Raw genomic sequence first — 15,332 nt, 5'->3', positions numbered from 1 at the left:
CGGGCTCAAAAGAGACAGTCGAACACTTGCTGTGCGAGTGTCCAGCCCTCGCAAGGATGACGCTAAATACACTCGGCAAACCATTTCTGCAGAATATTTCAGAGTGCAGCTGCCTCTCTCTGTATGACGTACTGAAATTTATTAAAGCCGCCAAATGGCTGTAGGTTGCACGAGTTGTGGAATCAAAATGGCAAACTTGCTAATTGCTTGTCACCTGAGTGACAATCCACTTAAACCAACCAACCAACCACCCCGATACCGCTCCATAGCCTCTCGTAGCCGTGATAGAAACTCCACTTTTCTTCCAGAGGTTGCTAAATTTCACTTTTCCAACTCTTGTTTGAGTTCCTCAATCTTTAGGTTTTCAATTTTTGTCATTTTCAGAACTTCCTACAATGGGATTTATTTAACAATCTCAATTCTGACACCAAGTATTACGATTGTCCGTGAATACTTGACGGATTTACAAAAATCCTTCCGGCTCGTATCGCTGGATTGTTAAATAAATGCTTAAGATGACCAAGCTACAGTACAATTAACTTTATTGTTCACCCAAACACTTTACAACACTTGTTTAGGGAATAACAGCAATTAACAATACTTGTAAAAGCAATTACAACACTTTACAAAACTCTCTCTCTCTCTGTTTTACAACTTAACTTGTAGCTTGCTGATTTGAAACTGACTTATGGTGCGCTGTAGCAGCGGCCTTATGTACCTGCGCTCGCGCTCATGGCAACTCTAGAACGTTCTGCTGTCTATCGCACATTCTCTCATTCTCTCGCTGTTCGCAGAATTCTTCCACTTGACATTTCTCACTGTCGAATTTTCTATGTCATTCCTCATACATTCTGCCATTTTCTTGTTGTTCACTTCGCATTTCCGCAGTATTCGCCACAATATTGGTCCCTTTTTAGACCTTGTTGGTTGCCGTCCCTAAATTGGAGCGCTAAGCGTTGCGTATTCCATTGTCAACGGCGTAATTTTTGATTCTCATTTCTTCTCGTGTTTATTCTCTTTTCCTCTTTCACTTGCTTGTCCTTTCTCTTTCTTTCCGTCTTTTGCATCCAACTTCAGCACGTAACGCCCTGTTAAAAATGAAAATTCCATTTGTTTGGCACTAGCGCCGCGTTATTGTGGGATGCTTCATACAAATAGTAAGGGCAGGAGGATTTCTGACAGGTGCTTGGTGCTTGTCGGTTGACTATGTTCTTTGGCTTAGGAATGGCAGTCATACATGTGACACACACATACAAAATTCCACACATAGACGCAGTTTGATCAAACAGTTTCGCCATATTAAGAGAGCCACAGTCAAGGCAACAGATCTCAGCAATCGGTAGAAATTTCAACGGATCTTCATGTGTGTGGCGCTGTTGAACAACAGATTGCATGTTATCAGATAATCAGCCCTATTCTGCATTTCGAAGCGAAATTTTCCCCGTTTGGCAACTTTGGTATTCTGCGTTCCGTTTCCTTTCGATCAATCTTCGAAATTTACGATTGTACCTATTCTACATTTCGATCGTAGTTCCATTTTTCTAAGTTGCAAATTTGTTGACGGAGAACGTTACAATTGTTATTTTCGTGGGTTTAAATAACAAAATTTTATAAAAACTGTAAGTAAAATATACTGTGCTTGATTGTAAAAGTCATCACAAATGAATTTTCTCGATTTCTGTGTTTTCGCGAGCGGTAATACGGGCAAAACGAAAAATTGCCTCAAATAATGGCAACCAAAAGGGATATTGCGCGACGTTTTCAAAGTGGAAGTCCAGGCGTTTTTGTTTACATTATCTATAAAGAAGACTGTGAAATGCACTGAATGCTATTTATTCTTTTTATANTTTTTTTTAAATCTAACTTCATAAAGTTCTTTAAAAATATTTTGTAAATGAGGCCATAAGAGCTTAGGGGGAGAGTTACAACACAAAAATACATTTAAGGCGCAGCGAAGCACGCCGGGTAATTGCTAGTATACATATACGAAGCATACACGTGGGCATAGCTGATTACACTCTTCATCTGTACGAAAAACGATCTACCAATGCTCGTCAATGAGCGAAACAGAAATCGTTTTGTTTGCACTCTTTTTTCTTTGCAAAGTTTGTGTCTTTGGACGAATCATTCGTGAAATGTTTCGTTTGTTTTGAACTCTGTGTATGGACATACTTGGATACATACATACATATGATTAGTTTGTTGTGTCAACCACATACTGCACATGACTTCGAAGCGATGCTTTGCCTTTCGGTTATAAATGTGTACACACATACCTATGTATGTATTTAGCATGTTCAATCAGTGATCGCTGTTTAGCTCAAATACGTTTATGTGTGTATGTATGTAGTATAGCGCAGTCACGTCGCTCATATACATCTCTTTTGCCTTTGTGAGCTCGTGTTTGATCGGCACTGATGTACAGATTTTTCGCGTAGGTATGCGCTGTATTTGGCAACCAAATAGGCTTATGCTTGTACGTCTTTGTAATTTTTTGTAACTTTACACCCAAAAAAAGGGTGCTTATCTTCCAAGAATAAAAAAAATAAGTATGCCACTCTGCGTCTTTTTACAAATGCTTCGTTTAAAAAAAAAAATATTAAAATCGGTTTAGTACTTTGAGAATTAAGTCGTTACAAACGTACTCCATATAATCAATTTTATATAATAGTATAGAGTATAGATTACAGTGATGCTAGGTATATTTAGTTATTTTAAAATATTTACAAACTTTAACTTCATATGCTGCTATAGTTTGGTGGCAAATATTTCTTTGTTTTGTTTCGATTTCACACATTCCTAGGCAAACAGCTGATTTCGAAAGATGTTTTCTCTCTTCCTCTTCNAGGGATATTGCGCGACGTTTTCAAAGTGGAAGTCCAGGCGTTTTTGTTTACATTATCTATAAAGAAGACTGTGAAATGCACTGAATGCTATTTATTCTTTTTATATAAAATTAATAGATGTATGCACATAGATACATACATACATAAAATGTTAAGTTACATAAAAAAAATGGNCGGCTGCGTGTGAATGGCGGAGTTCTTAGATTTTTGCGTTTTATTTTGGGTTTTCGTAGAATACACATGTGCGCAAAAATAAGAAGATTCGGGTAAACATTTATCAATGAACTAATAGAGTTTTTTAATAGAGCTTAATATAAAACTGAACATGTATTTAATAGATTTGTTGTCCTTTTTGTGCACATGTTTACTTGCCGACGAATNAGAGGTGCGTATGTTGTCTCGAATTCGATTTGCTATTGAAAGATAAGCTTTGTTCTTCCCCCCTCCTGGNTCGAAATGCAGAATGGGGCTGAATTTTGTTTCTCTTGCAATCGGTTGCGCGTGTGTAGTGAAGTTTTTCGTGTTTCTCTTCGGTTCTTGCAATCGGCTGCGTGTGAATGGCGGAGTTCTTAGATTTTTGCGTTTTATTTTGGGTTTTCGTAGAATACACATGTGCGCAAAAATAAGAAGATTCGGGTAAACATTTATCAATGAACTAATAGAGTTTTTTAATAGAGCTTAATATAAAACTGAACATGTATTTAATAGATTTGTTGTCCTTTTTGTGCACATGTTTACTTGCCGACGAATAAAAGGGTATTCATCAAACCTTATAAATGCATCGTAAACCGTATAAACTTATAATTGTGTAAACCTTATAAATGAACTGTCAAAATCTGTATGGACCTCGTTTACACATTTCTGATAAATTTCTCCAGCGATTTCACTTAATAAACTTTGAAATTGAAGCCAATGCAACTCTGTCGCAACTCTAGCTATGTTTTCTTGGGCAATAATTATAGCAATAGTAAGAAGTGTGAATATTATCAATAAATTTATGAATTTCTACATTTTATTTAATATTACATTCAAAATTACTTGTACATCTTTGTCATCTAGGGGCGACCGCCCGCTCGTGACAGTAAACATAATAGATTTGTGTGGAACAACTTGTAGAACAAGTAATTTTTAAGCAAAAAACAAAACCGACTTCAATTCCCATATATATATATATATATATATATATATATATATATATATATATATATATATTGCAGCGGTATATATATATATATTTCATGATCCACTGATCGGATCTAAACCAGATTAGTATGAGACACTACCTTGCAGAAAGAATTATCGGTTGACGTGGTCCAAAGTTATGCGGTAACATATATAAAAATAATAATAATAAAATAAAAATAAAAATTCCGATGAACTGATAACCTTCTCCTTTTTTAAAGTCGGTTAAAAACTCGAGCAAAGTTCCAACTGTGAGCGTATATCACGATTGAGAGAATACAAAGGTTGCGCCTATCTCGGACCGCTATTCCTGTCTTAACGAATTTGACAGAATCGTTGTGTCATGCAAACAACACTTGTGCAATTTGTTTACGTTTTCCTTGCAACATTTTTTCTTCTTCTTCCATTCTTGCTCGCGTTTTGGCATTTCTCTCTCGCAATTGCACCAGTGTGACGTCACACAAAAGTTATTCTCAAAAATCCTCTCTGATCGGCGCAATCTTGTATTCTATCATTCTTGAGCGTATATCATAGAAACTCACGGTGCAGCGAACAAAGGTGGCACCGTCAGTGGTACCGCTACTTTGGTTTTGCCGATTTTGACAGTTGTGGTTACTTGTAAATAAACCTTTGTTTACAAATCAGAGAAAGAGAAATTTGAATTATAAGTGAAAAATCAGTTTAAATTGTGTTAATTTGCAATTTGTGAGTGATTTTTGAGTTCAAGACTGCGTAAAAACTAATAAAATGAAGTGGTGTGTGTTAAATTTCGACAGCCATCAAGATACAAGATGCATAGATACAAGTGTAGCGCTGGGACGAATCGCTGCATTTGGTGTACATAGGGCACGGCAAAGCCGTTCCAGAAATGTTTCTTTATTATTACATTAACAGCATTTCCTCACAATGATTTTGCTTCTGCTCGAAGCAGCCTCCATTAGCAAGTTAACTAATCAATCCCGCTGGGATGCTGCCGCAGTTTTCTGCAGCAGCCCTAATTGCAAAGCAATGGAGTGTACTAAAACGTTTGCTGAAGCAGCCTCAATTGCAAGGCAATGGAGTGCACTAAAATGTTACCTATTCTCTAATAGAATAGGTAAAAATGCAATATTTTCGCATTTAGCAAAATTAAAATAAGTTGTTCGCTGTAAAGTGAACTGTTTTGGCAGTTTCAACTCGTTATTCTTTTCGCTCTATTTGTTTACTTGTGGTGCACAAATGTCAACGCTCAGGACGGCGCAATCTTGTATTCTATCCATTGTGTACAAATACAAGTGAGATATCTTAGCAATAGACGTCATCCTGGGCCACAGCTGCGATCATCTGTTTTTTAGAGTTGCTTATTTTGGTCTAAAGTGTGCTTTTTTGACCTGAGTTGCATTAAATAGTCTCTTAAAACTTGGTAGTATTTGTTGTTCAAATGGTAACATATATGCCCAAAAACTTGAAAAATATTAGATGATTGCTTTTTAAAAATGCTATTTATAAAATTTGGTTTTGATTGCGACATTAGAAATATTCAGATTATAAAAGTTTTTCACATATGTTTTAAGATTTTAAAGCTTTTAAAATGTACGGTAGAATGCAACAATGTGCTTGAATTTGTTTGCTTCTTCGTCAGCTTATTCGTTTGCAGACTAGAAAAATGGCGAACAGCCATCAAAATACTGATTCAAAATACACACAAATGGGTGCGCGCAGCAAAATTCAGCCCTAATGGTAAGTTCATTTCATCGTGCGGCGACAAGTTAAGAATTTGCGATACATTTTCAGGCGAATGTATGCGAACGTTCACCGGGGGAAGAGGTATGGGACGACAGCTGGCATGGCATCCAGACGGCAATCTGGTGGCTTTAGCATTAAGTTGTAACCGCGTTAAGATATTTGACAAAGCTGAAGGCGAGCTAATACAGTGCATTCGTCGCCGGAGAATGATGTTGCATTTCACCCAAGTGGAAATTTCTTGGTGACTGGCGGCGATGACGATACAATAAGATTGCTTGATTTATTAGAAGGTCGGCCAATTTATACACGGTAGTAGTGCACTTTAGCGGAACCATATAAAATACATTTTTTCCTGTATTCAACAGTTGCCCGTTTGGAAATCTAATTTGCATACATTTGATGCCAATAGCGCGCAACAAACAAGCCAGTTCTCAAAGAGCCCAAATTGATTTTAGTCATGCAACAGCTCCACATAACTCCGCCATAGACACACCAGTTGCTGGAGTACCAAAAAGCTGTGATGACAGTATTTTAATTGATCCACGACAATCGGTGGCATATGGAATGCGTGATGGAAATTTTCTGGTGCTTGATAGCCAATATACTACAAGAGTGAAACGCTACAAGTGAAACGCTGTGATAGTATTTTTTCTTAAATTTTCATCTTTTATTTGCAGTTACATTAAGAAGCTCATAGAGGACAGAGCGGTTGGTGAGGAAGGTGTCGAGTTACTGCTGTACTGCAACTGGGAAAATCCGCATTTCGCACGTGCTCCACTCGTATGGAATAGTAGCTTATGTCGAAAGGCTGGTTTTAGTATAATGCGGCATTCGCAGCATACCCTCACTGGCGCCGAGCCGTTGAAGAAATTTTGGATAAATAAACGTGCAAGAAATAGTTCCGATACTAGCACGTCCATATTCTTGTTAAGGGTCATCAAAAAATTCCTTGTGTTGTAAATAATAAAGGGAATGCCGGATTATACTAAAGCCAGCTTCCCGACATAAACTACTATTCCATACGAACACAGAAATATAAATGTATCTAAAACTGAATAACTCAAATCAAATTGGATTGCATATACATAATATACCTAATATTGGAATCTGTTTTGATCGTAAAAAATACAACTTGCAATCATTTAGATTATAGTTTTGAAAGAAATTGATTGCAATCGTAAATTATGTAAAAATTGTCAATAACAATCTGCCTAAAATTTCTTTTCCCCATGTAACGGTTATAAAATACGTTAAATCCGCACTATCTGCATTAACAAAAAATATACATTGGAATATTTAAAATAAACCGATTCATATTTATTTTCTAATAAGAATTGTTTCTTAATTGAAAGTATTTAATACTAATATAATGTAGTGGTTAATGTTTAAAAATGAATTCGCAATATGTCCGCAGCTCAGGTTGATTTGAAGAAATCCGTTTAAATTTTTCGAATTACATCTACTTGAATACAGGATAGGCAGGGTTGCATACAAATGGTAGTTCCGTAAATATTTAAAATATGTTAGTTCATTCAATATTTGCATCTGGGCCAATAAATAATAACAAATATAGCCGAAAAAAACAAAGTTTCAATTAAAACGAGTTTTTATAACCCCCCATAAAATTCCGATTAATTTTAAATACGAAAATAACGATATTTTTTCATGGAGATTTATTTTTTTAATATACCTTGTTTATACCTACACAAAAACCGGATTAGCAAAAAACCGATTGGACTCAACATATATTTCTTTACAGCATTTATCCCCCTGTCTTTATAGCGCACTCGATAAAGTCTTATTCAAAAGTAAACAAAATTGCTATTTTTAAACGACATTTTTTTAATAAATAATTTGCGCGGTTGACCGAAATGGAAACAAACAATAATTGTAATTTATTATAACAATAATACGAATTTAAAACGGGCTGTATAAAGAAAACCAGCCTATTGTCACTTCACTTTCCAATGGTGCTGATTGCTGCAAGAATTATTTAGCGATTTAGAGCATAATCAACACAATATATGCACATAAATATGTATTATTTCACAGATCTCAGGGTCAGCTTAGAACTACGTTGCCAAAATTATATAAAATTTAAGTAGGAATTATTTTTATTTATAACGTAAAAGCGCTATCTGACCCAATCTGATAAGTATATTTCCCCTAAAGTTAACCCATTTTATTTAATTTGTCTCTCGTGAAAATATATATTTTATTTAAAATTTTTAGATACTGAGGGCTCCAGTAATCCCCAAATTTCTGCGTATAGCACGAAAAATTGTAGTTGAAAGGGTAAGTTTATGAAAAGGCATTGATGAGTGGCAACAGTGTAGTAAGCAATACTGAGGGCTCCAGTAATCGACAAAATTCTGCGTATACAGACTGCGTTTAAGTATACGTTCTGCGTCCTCGACTAATTTCAGCTTTAGAAAAGAGTGGTTAATCACGTATATCGAAGGTTCGAAATTTCAGACTTTGGTATCGATACTGAGTACTCATTCTGGCATCGAGCTCATGGTATCGATACTCTAAAAGTATCAGGCAAAAAGTATCGATACTACTCAGTATCGAACTCATTAAAATACGTTTTTTGGGAAACTAAAATTATTTTATTCTTCAATCGTACGTATGTCTAGTTATCTCCTGAAATTAAAACAATACAAATTTAAAATATTTGATTTTTATTTCATTGCAGAACTTACTTTCACATAAGAAGTAATTTTAACGTTAAATGTACATACACACATACATAAATATATACATACATATACATGATGCAATAATACAAGATGGTATCAATTGTGACAGTTCGATTTGACACTGCCTTAGCTCAGTAGAACGAGAAGAAAAACCGGAAGAAATTAAGCCCCATTTGGGGGAAAAATATAAAATTTAAAATTTTTTCCTAAACAAAATTTGCTTTTTTTATAGTATATTCGTAATGAAATTAAATAAAATAAGATAAAATACCTTTTTAAGAAAAAAAATGTGTATACTGAGAAAAAATAAAAAAATAATCAACTATATTATTAGGCAAAGAATTGTTAAAGAAGTAATACTGTCTCACCTAAGGCAGTCAATATGGCGGAATTAGAGCGAGAAGTTGCCAACTGATAACACCTGTATTATTACATCATGATAGATATATATATACTTTCCGTTATAATACGGATTAAAATTTTGCGCGCAAATTCAACAACAACGACATGATCCTCATAGAGATCTGGTTCAATTATTATCCGTTCAGTTTGTTTTGTTTCACTGATAATTTAGCCGCAAAGTTTGGTAGCCGCGACAAATGAATTCATACACAAACAGACATTCTGCCATTGTTTCTTCGAACGTGGTTCAAATTAATCGCCTTTATGCTATATGTATTTTTATTTAAATAGATATTATCTCATAAATATAATTTTTTCCCTTTTAGTGAGTTAGTTTCCAAAATTTCTTTATCCTCGTGCTAGTAGTATAGAGTTAGTGATACTGACCTCAATAACCAAAAAAACACGACTATTGTCGCATGTGCAAACGAAAAGATAGAGTGGTCGTTCATGTAACAGAGTGTGTAAACTTATAAGATTATCTGCTTGATAAAGTTATCGGTTTAGATGAATACCACTAAAGTTTTTAACCGGTACAAGGTCTGGATCCGTCAACCTACCGACAGGCCCTGAACGGCATTCACAGGGAATCAGTCTCAAGTTATATAGACTCCCGCCCTGTGAATGCCGTTCTAGGCACACAACCACCGGACGTGGACGTGACAGAACTTTGTCTGCCTCGGGAGACCCGCACTACCATAGCCCAACTTCGCTCTGGCTATTGCAGCAGGCTCAACTCCTACTTGAGCAGAATCAACGAGGATGTGCCCAACCAATGCCCGGCATGTGGAGACTCGCCACATGACTTCCGGCACCTCTTCACATGCCCTGAGAACCTCACTCAGCTAACACCCCTGTCCATATGGACAGCCCCTGTGGAAGTGGTACACTTCCTGGGCCTCCCCCTAGCTAAATTGACGACAACGTAGATGGATGAACCGCCCCGAACGGGGCTTAGTAGCCGCTACAACAACAACAACAACCGGTACAACAGTGTGTAGCGAAACGAGTTGCAACCGATTGCTGCGATCTGTTGCCTGTCTGTGGCTCGCTTAAGGTGCTAGAAAGGTATAGAAACAAACCTGTAATAATTAGGGCATTGCTGCTGGCAATGCTTCGTGTATTTGTCATAAGCGTAAAATAGGAGTGAAAGAAAATTTTATTGATGTTCTGTTTTAGTTTACCAGACTTTTTTTAATCCTCGATGCAATGGAGCTTTCTACAGATCCATATGAACTTAAATTATTTCAGATGTTTCAAAGTTGTGTTAAAGAGCAGTGTGGTTTACTGGATGAAGATTCGTTACATCGTTTGTGCAGCCTCTTGGAGCTTCAGGACAAAGGTGCTGTGCTGATTGCGGATTTATCTGGCAACGGTCGTGTCTCATTTGATCGTTTCAAAGAAGCTCTATTAAAATTTCTTGGTGCGGAGCTGGAGTTAGATACAAAAGAACCAGTTTCAGATTCGGGTACATGCACTCGCGGTGATAAAGCCATTGCACCAGCGTCGTTCGTCAGTACCAGTAACAGTAGCGATTTAGCAGGTGCCTCAGGTAAAGTAATAACAACCACCATCACAAATGATTATCACTACTTCGCACAAAGTCACTTTGAGAATACGGATAATTGAAGTTATGTAATTTATTACATGCATACATGCGTTCAAATGGGTTTCTTTTTTGTGGTTTGCCTGGCCGGGACTCTTAGGGCCAAAAAACGCCAGGTTGTTCTTCTTGAGTGTTGGATACTCAACTTTGAATAGTTTGACGTATGACAGTAGTATCACGGATTGGTTGCTTGACGATTTACTTGTCGTTAACGAAGAATTTTTTGTGAAAAGTTTGTACCAAATCGCGTTCGTTTGGACAAAAAACTTGGGTAAAAGTGCACTTTAGCGGAACCAGTCCAAAATTGATGAAAAAATGCCATCGGGGTATTAATCGATGAGTTTTAACGCAAATAATAATAATCCGAAAGCGGAAATTAACTTTTTTAATTAATTAAAGAGCTATTTGCAAAAAACACTTGCGCTACAACAACAACAATAAATGAAACTTGGACAGGGGGGTATCCTTGTTGTTGTTGTAGCGGCTCTAAACCATGTATTACTATAAAAAAAAAAAACAATATATGTAATTGTTTATAAGTTTTTTGTTCTATAAATTTGTTAAGTCGTTCCACCTGATTTCCTTATCAAAAAGTACATTTGTCACATACTTTGGCTGAGTTCCAAGTTGCATTAATGGAAAGCATCAGCCTCTTTTATATCTTAACTATAACTGATGGAAAAGTCCAATTGCCGAATTGGAACATAGTTGCGCAAATTTGACATTTCCATCAATTATAGTTTAGAAATAAAAGAGGCTGATGCTTTTTCTACTTGGAACTCAGCCTTTCATATATATAAATGCACATAGCACTCCACTTAATACTTTAAATTCTTTTATTTTATTTTCTCTTGTCGGTACAAAAATCAATTTAGTTCAACTTTTATTAACTTGTAAATTACATTAATAGTCTGTTCCTTTGAACTTCGGACTAAAACCTGTGGAAATGTCAAACTACAATTTTACGCTCTCAAATGAGAGTAAAAGGAGAACAGATGCAGAAGTGCATAGGAACGCAAAAAGCACTATTTCCTGTAAAAACGTCAGACGGTTTGTTTACATGTCATTGGTACTACACTGATTTAGCTGAAATATCACTGAATAATTATTAAAATCTATACATATTCAAATATTTCGTTGTTTACTTCCATTTTTTAACAAATAAAAGGTTCTTAGCTTTCACCGCTTTCAGTTTTTGTTTGCACATGTAAATCAGCTGATCGTTTGACACTTTTCATGAACTTACAGGAAAAAAATCTCCGGACTAAATCCTGTAACTTCTGACTAGGAACAGTTGCTCATTTACTCTCTCAAATGTGTTCCCACTTACAGGTTTTGTGTCAATAGGAACGACTTCCTGTAAGTTCTGACTAAATCCTGTAAACCGGACTGCTATTGGAACAGACTATAAATTGCATTCAAATTCACAATAACACATGGTTGCAACAACACATACAAAAGAGGCAATGCGTAAAAAAAAATAAAACACAGAAAGGAGAATGGGAAATATTCCGAATAGTGTCTGTTGGTTAGGGGCTGGTACAAAAAAATGAAGGGGGCGTGGCACCGCCCACCTTTACAGCTTGAAAGGGCAAAGATCAAGGAATTCAATGGTTCAATGGTTTTTCTCCTCCGACTACCGGACTCCTCAGTCGGGCCTCTTAAAAATGGGGGAAAAATCGTTGGTTTGTAGGGCGTTCATTAAAGGGGCGGTGGGCGAAGGGGGAGTGGGCGTGACCCACCTTTTTAGAGAGGGCATGAACCGCCTTTGACAAAACTGCAACCCCCGACCATCTAGGCCCCCTAAGGGACCCTAGGGACCCCTTAGAAAAAAGGCCAAAAATCACAATTTTTACTTGCGTCCGCAGTATTTTTGCGTAGAATTCCTTCGGCCGCGCTTTAGGTTTATAACCCTTACCAAATAGAATTCTCCTTTTGGTGTGCACCAACTAGGGCTACCGCCCCAGTGATGTAGCCTTGGGTAAAGGGAGAATGGGGAGAGCGAGCGAGCAGTTAGTCAAGTACGAACAGCCAAGCGGAACGGTTCAATAACCGGACAATCGAATTGAATACTTAACTCTGTATCAGATAATTTATTAAAAAACATTCTATTTTACTTGTTATACTACTACCCGGGTTACATCTTGACAGATTCAGAGCGGGTATAGAGAACGCATACAGGAGTTAAAAATTGTAAGTAAATTTACAAAGGAAAACGTGAATACAATACGGAGCTGCGTCACCAGAAAAACGAAATAAGCTGTGCAACATACCCAAAGCACATACGTACATATTTCGAACGCGGTGGCGCAGCAGCAGAACACTCGTAAAGGAGAAGGTGTAAACGGAGCGAGTGAGGGGCACGTAAACGCACATACACGCTCACAACACCGACGTTATATGCGAAAGAAAAGAACGATCAAAAAGTGTAAGGGAGCAACGAAGGTGCAGCGGCATACCATATAATCGCTCAAATTACCAACGGCGGGTACGCAAGCAAACGATTCAACGAAGAAAGAGTAAACGTCAGCAACGACTGTGCAACGAACAGGCACATAGGGAAAAACAAACGCAAAAGGAATTGACAACGACGCTCAGCTACTAATGAGAAAGGAAAAGGGGTGATAGCAAGCAGTGCATATAGAAACATTGAGAATTAAGGGGAATTGCGGAAGAAGATTAAAAAAAAACTACGCCAACGAACAAAGTAGGCTACGGAAGAAAGGGCTTGTGGCGTTTTTTTGAGGAAGAAGATTTTTTGAAGTGGCAAGCAAGGAAAAGGTACAGGTCGCACGAGTACAGCAGCGAGGATGAAATTGGAAAATTTAAATGTGCTATTGCGGAAGTATGAATTGGCGATTAGTGGCAATAAAGCGCACAAAGTAGCAGCCCTTATGGAGGCGTTAGGAACAGACGAGGTCGAACTATAGGAGGTATCATCAGTTGAACCATTCCATCAGTTGCCATTCAACCAGCTGCAAGAGCTTGTTTAAGTTTGGCGAACTCCGTAAAAGCTATTGAACTGGCGCTAAAGCCAGAAGCAGCGGCACGAAACAACGATGGAAATGAGTCGGTAAGAACGGGAGCAGCAACGGAGGGCGGAGTAGAGGCTCCTGAACCCTCACCGCAACGAGGCCTACCAGTGCAGATGGTGCATACGCAAAGTGTATCAGAAGTAGTGGGAGTCCTTCAAGAGTTTGACCCGGTACGGAAAACGATGACAGCGCAGCAGTTCGTAACGAAAGTAGAGGAAGTACAACAAGTGTACTGTTGGAATAACGAAACCGTGCTTTTAGCAGTTCACCACACGTTGAAAGGAGTTGCCAAGAATTGGTTAGATGCGCAACCTGTGTACAAAACGTGGGCGGAATTTGTCCAAATGTTATTGAAGGACTTTCCGTATACAGTGACATCAGCAGACGTTCATCGGGAGTTGGCAGCACGACGGCGTAAACCAAACCAGACACTCATAGAATATTTTTATGAAATGCTGGCGATAGGAAGGCGTGGCGCCATTGATGAGGAATCATTAAATTCCTACGTTATCAACGGCATAAACGACATTACGCTCATGCGAACGTTATGGGCAATGAATGTGCGAACAAGCAACGAACTAAGGCAGTCCCTGGAAAGTATGCGTGCGACGACCCAAGGGTATGGACAACTTGTCACTCCATGTACTAACTCATCGTATACGTATCTATCAGACGTGAGCGGACGTGTTTTTGTGAGCGGATGATTTGAATCAATAAGTTAGTCGTTGAAATAATCAAAATAGCGAAAAAGGACGCATATTTACTTTTAATTAGTGGCATGAGTGCAGTGAAATAGCTTTGAGATGGGCTTGAAGTGCGGAAAATGCAAAGTAAGCTCGCGGGATGCCACCGTCCCGTGGTGTGGAGTGTGTGGAGGAGTCTTCCATGCTAAATGTGTTGGCTTTTCTAAGTACGAGGTGGATGCCCTATTGAAGCACCCCAATCTAAAATTCCAGTGTGATTCGTGTATTGATTACATTAAATTGGCGCATAATAATTACACTGAATTAATAGGATTGATTAAAGGCAATGAAAACAAATGTGCAAAACTTGTTGAAGAAAAAATGAATATGGTGAACGAAACGGTAAAGCAAATTAAAACAGCCATAGCAGGCCAAATTCAAAATAAAGAGAGCCGTGTAGAAGTAAGAACAAGCACATATGCCGACCAAGTGAGAAAGCCAATAGCGGGAAATGTTCCTGTCATATTGAAGCCAAAAAGAAACCAAGAAAGTGAAGTAACGAAGAAAGAAGTAAAAACAATAATCAAACCGTCGACGTTGAGTGTAGGTGTGAGCGGAATATCAAATAGGCAGAATGGAGCAGTGGCAATACGGTGTGAAAGTGAGGAAGCGAGAAAAATATTAGCGAGCGATATTAGAGAAAAAGTGGGTGAAAAATACGATATACAATTACCGAGCATGAGAAAACCGAAAATTTTAGTATGTGGATTGAGCGAAATGCTTGACGGGGAGGTAATAACACAAGCCATAAAAAACCAAAACAATTTGCAAGATAGCTTCATCAAGTGTAGAAAAGTATATAGATCCCACAAGAATACAACTGTGTACAATGCATTGCTAGGAATTGATGGTAAAGGGTTTGAGAAAGTAATGAATACGCAAAAGTTAAATATTGAATGGGATAGATGCAAAGTATATGAAGCTAACAATGTTCTAAGATGCTATAAGTGCTGGGGTTTTAACCACAAAGCCGCCGTTTGTAAAGAAAGTGAGCAAACATGTGCCAAATGTGGCGAAAAAGGACATATACACCGGCAGTGTAAAAATGATTTTCTGAGGTGCGTTAATTGTGTAAAAGCAAAAGAAAGATT

General features: G+C 37.6%; 1 protein-coding gene across 4 annotated transcripts in view; it reads left to right on the top strand.

Moving 5' to 3' along the window:
• Positions 1-9,967: 9,967 nt before the first annotated feature.
• Positions 9,968-15,332, top strand: part of Nin (blastoderm-specific gene 25D) — a 190,233-nt gene continuing 184,868 nt past the window's right edge. For all 4 annotated transcript variants that reach the window (XR_001847194.1, XR_001847193.1, XM_017613288.1 and 1 more), the window contains exon 1: positions 9,968-10,409. Coding sequence is in view for 2 of the 4 variants with exons in the window: in XM_017613288.1 (XP_017468777.1) it covers positions 10,067-10,409 (343 nt within the window). In the remaining 2 variants the exon portion in view is untranslated. The remainder of the gene's footprint in view (positions 10,410-15,332) is intronic.

The sequence above is a fragment of the Rhagoletis zephyria genome, unplaced genomic scaffold, assembly GCF_001687245.7.
Source record: "Rhagoletis zephyria isolate East Lansing unplaced genomic scaffold, Rhagoletis_zephyria_1.1 Rzeph_scaffold_00640, whole genome shotgun sequence".
NCBI classification, from domain to species: domain Eukaryota; kingdom Metazoa; phylum Arthropoda; class Insecta; order Diptera; family Tephritidae; genus Rhagoletis; species Rhagoletis zephyria.
This window is presented reverse-complemented; position numbering and strand designations above follow the sequence as displayed.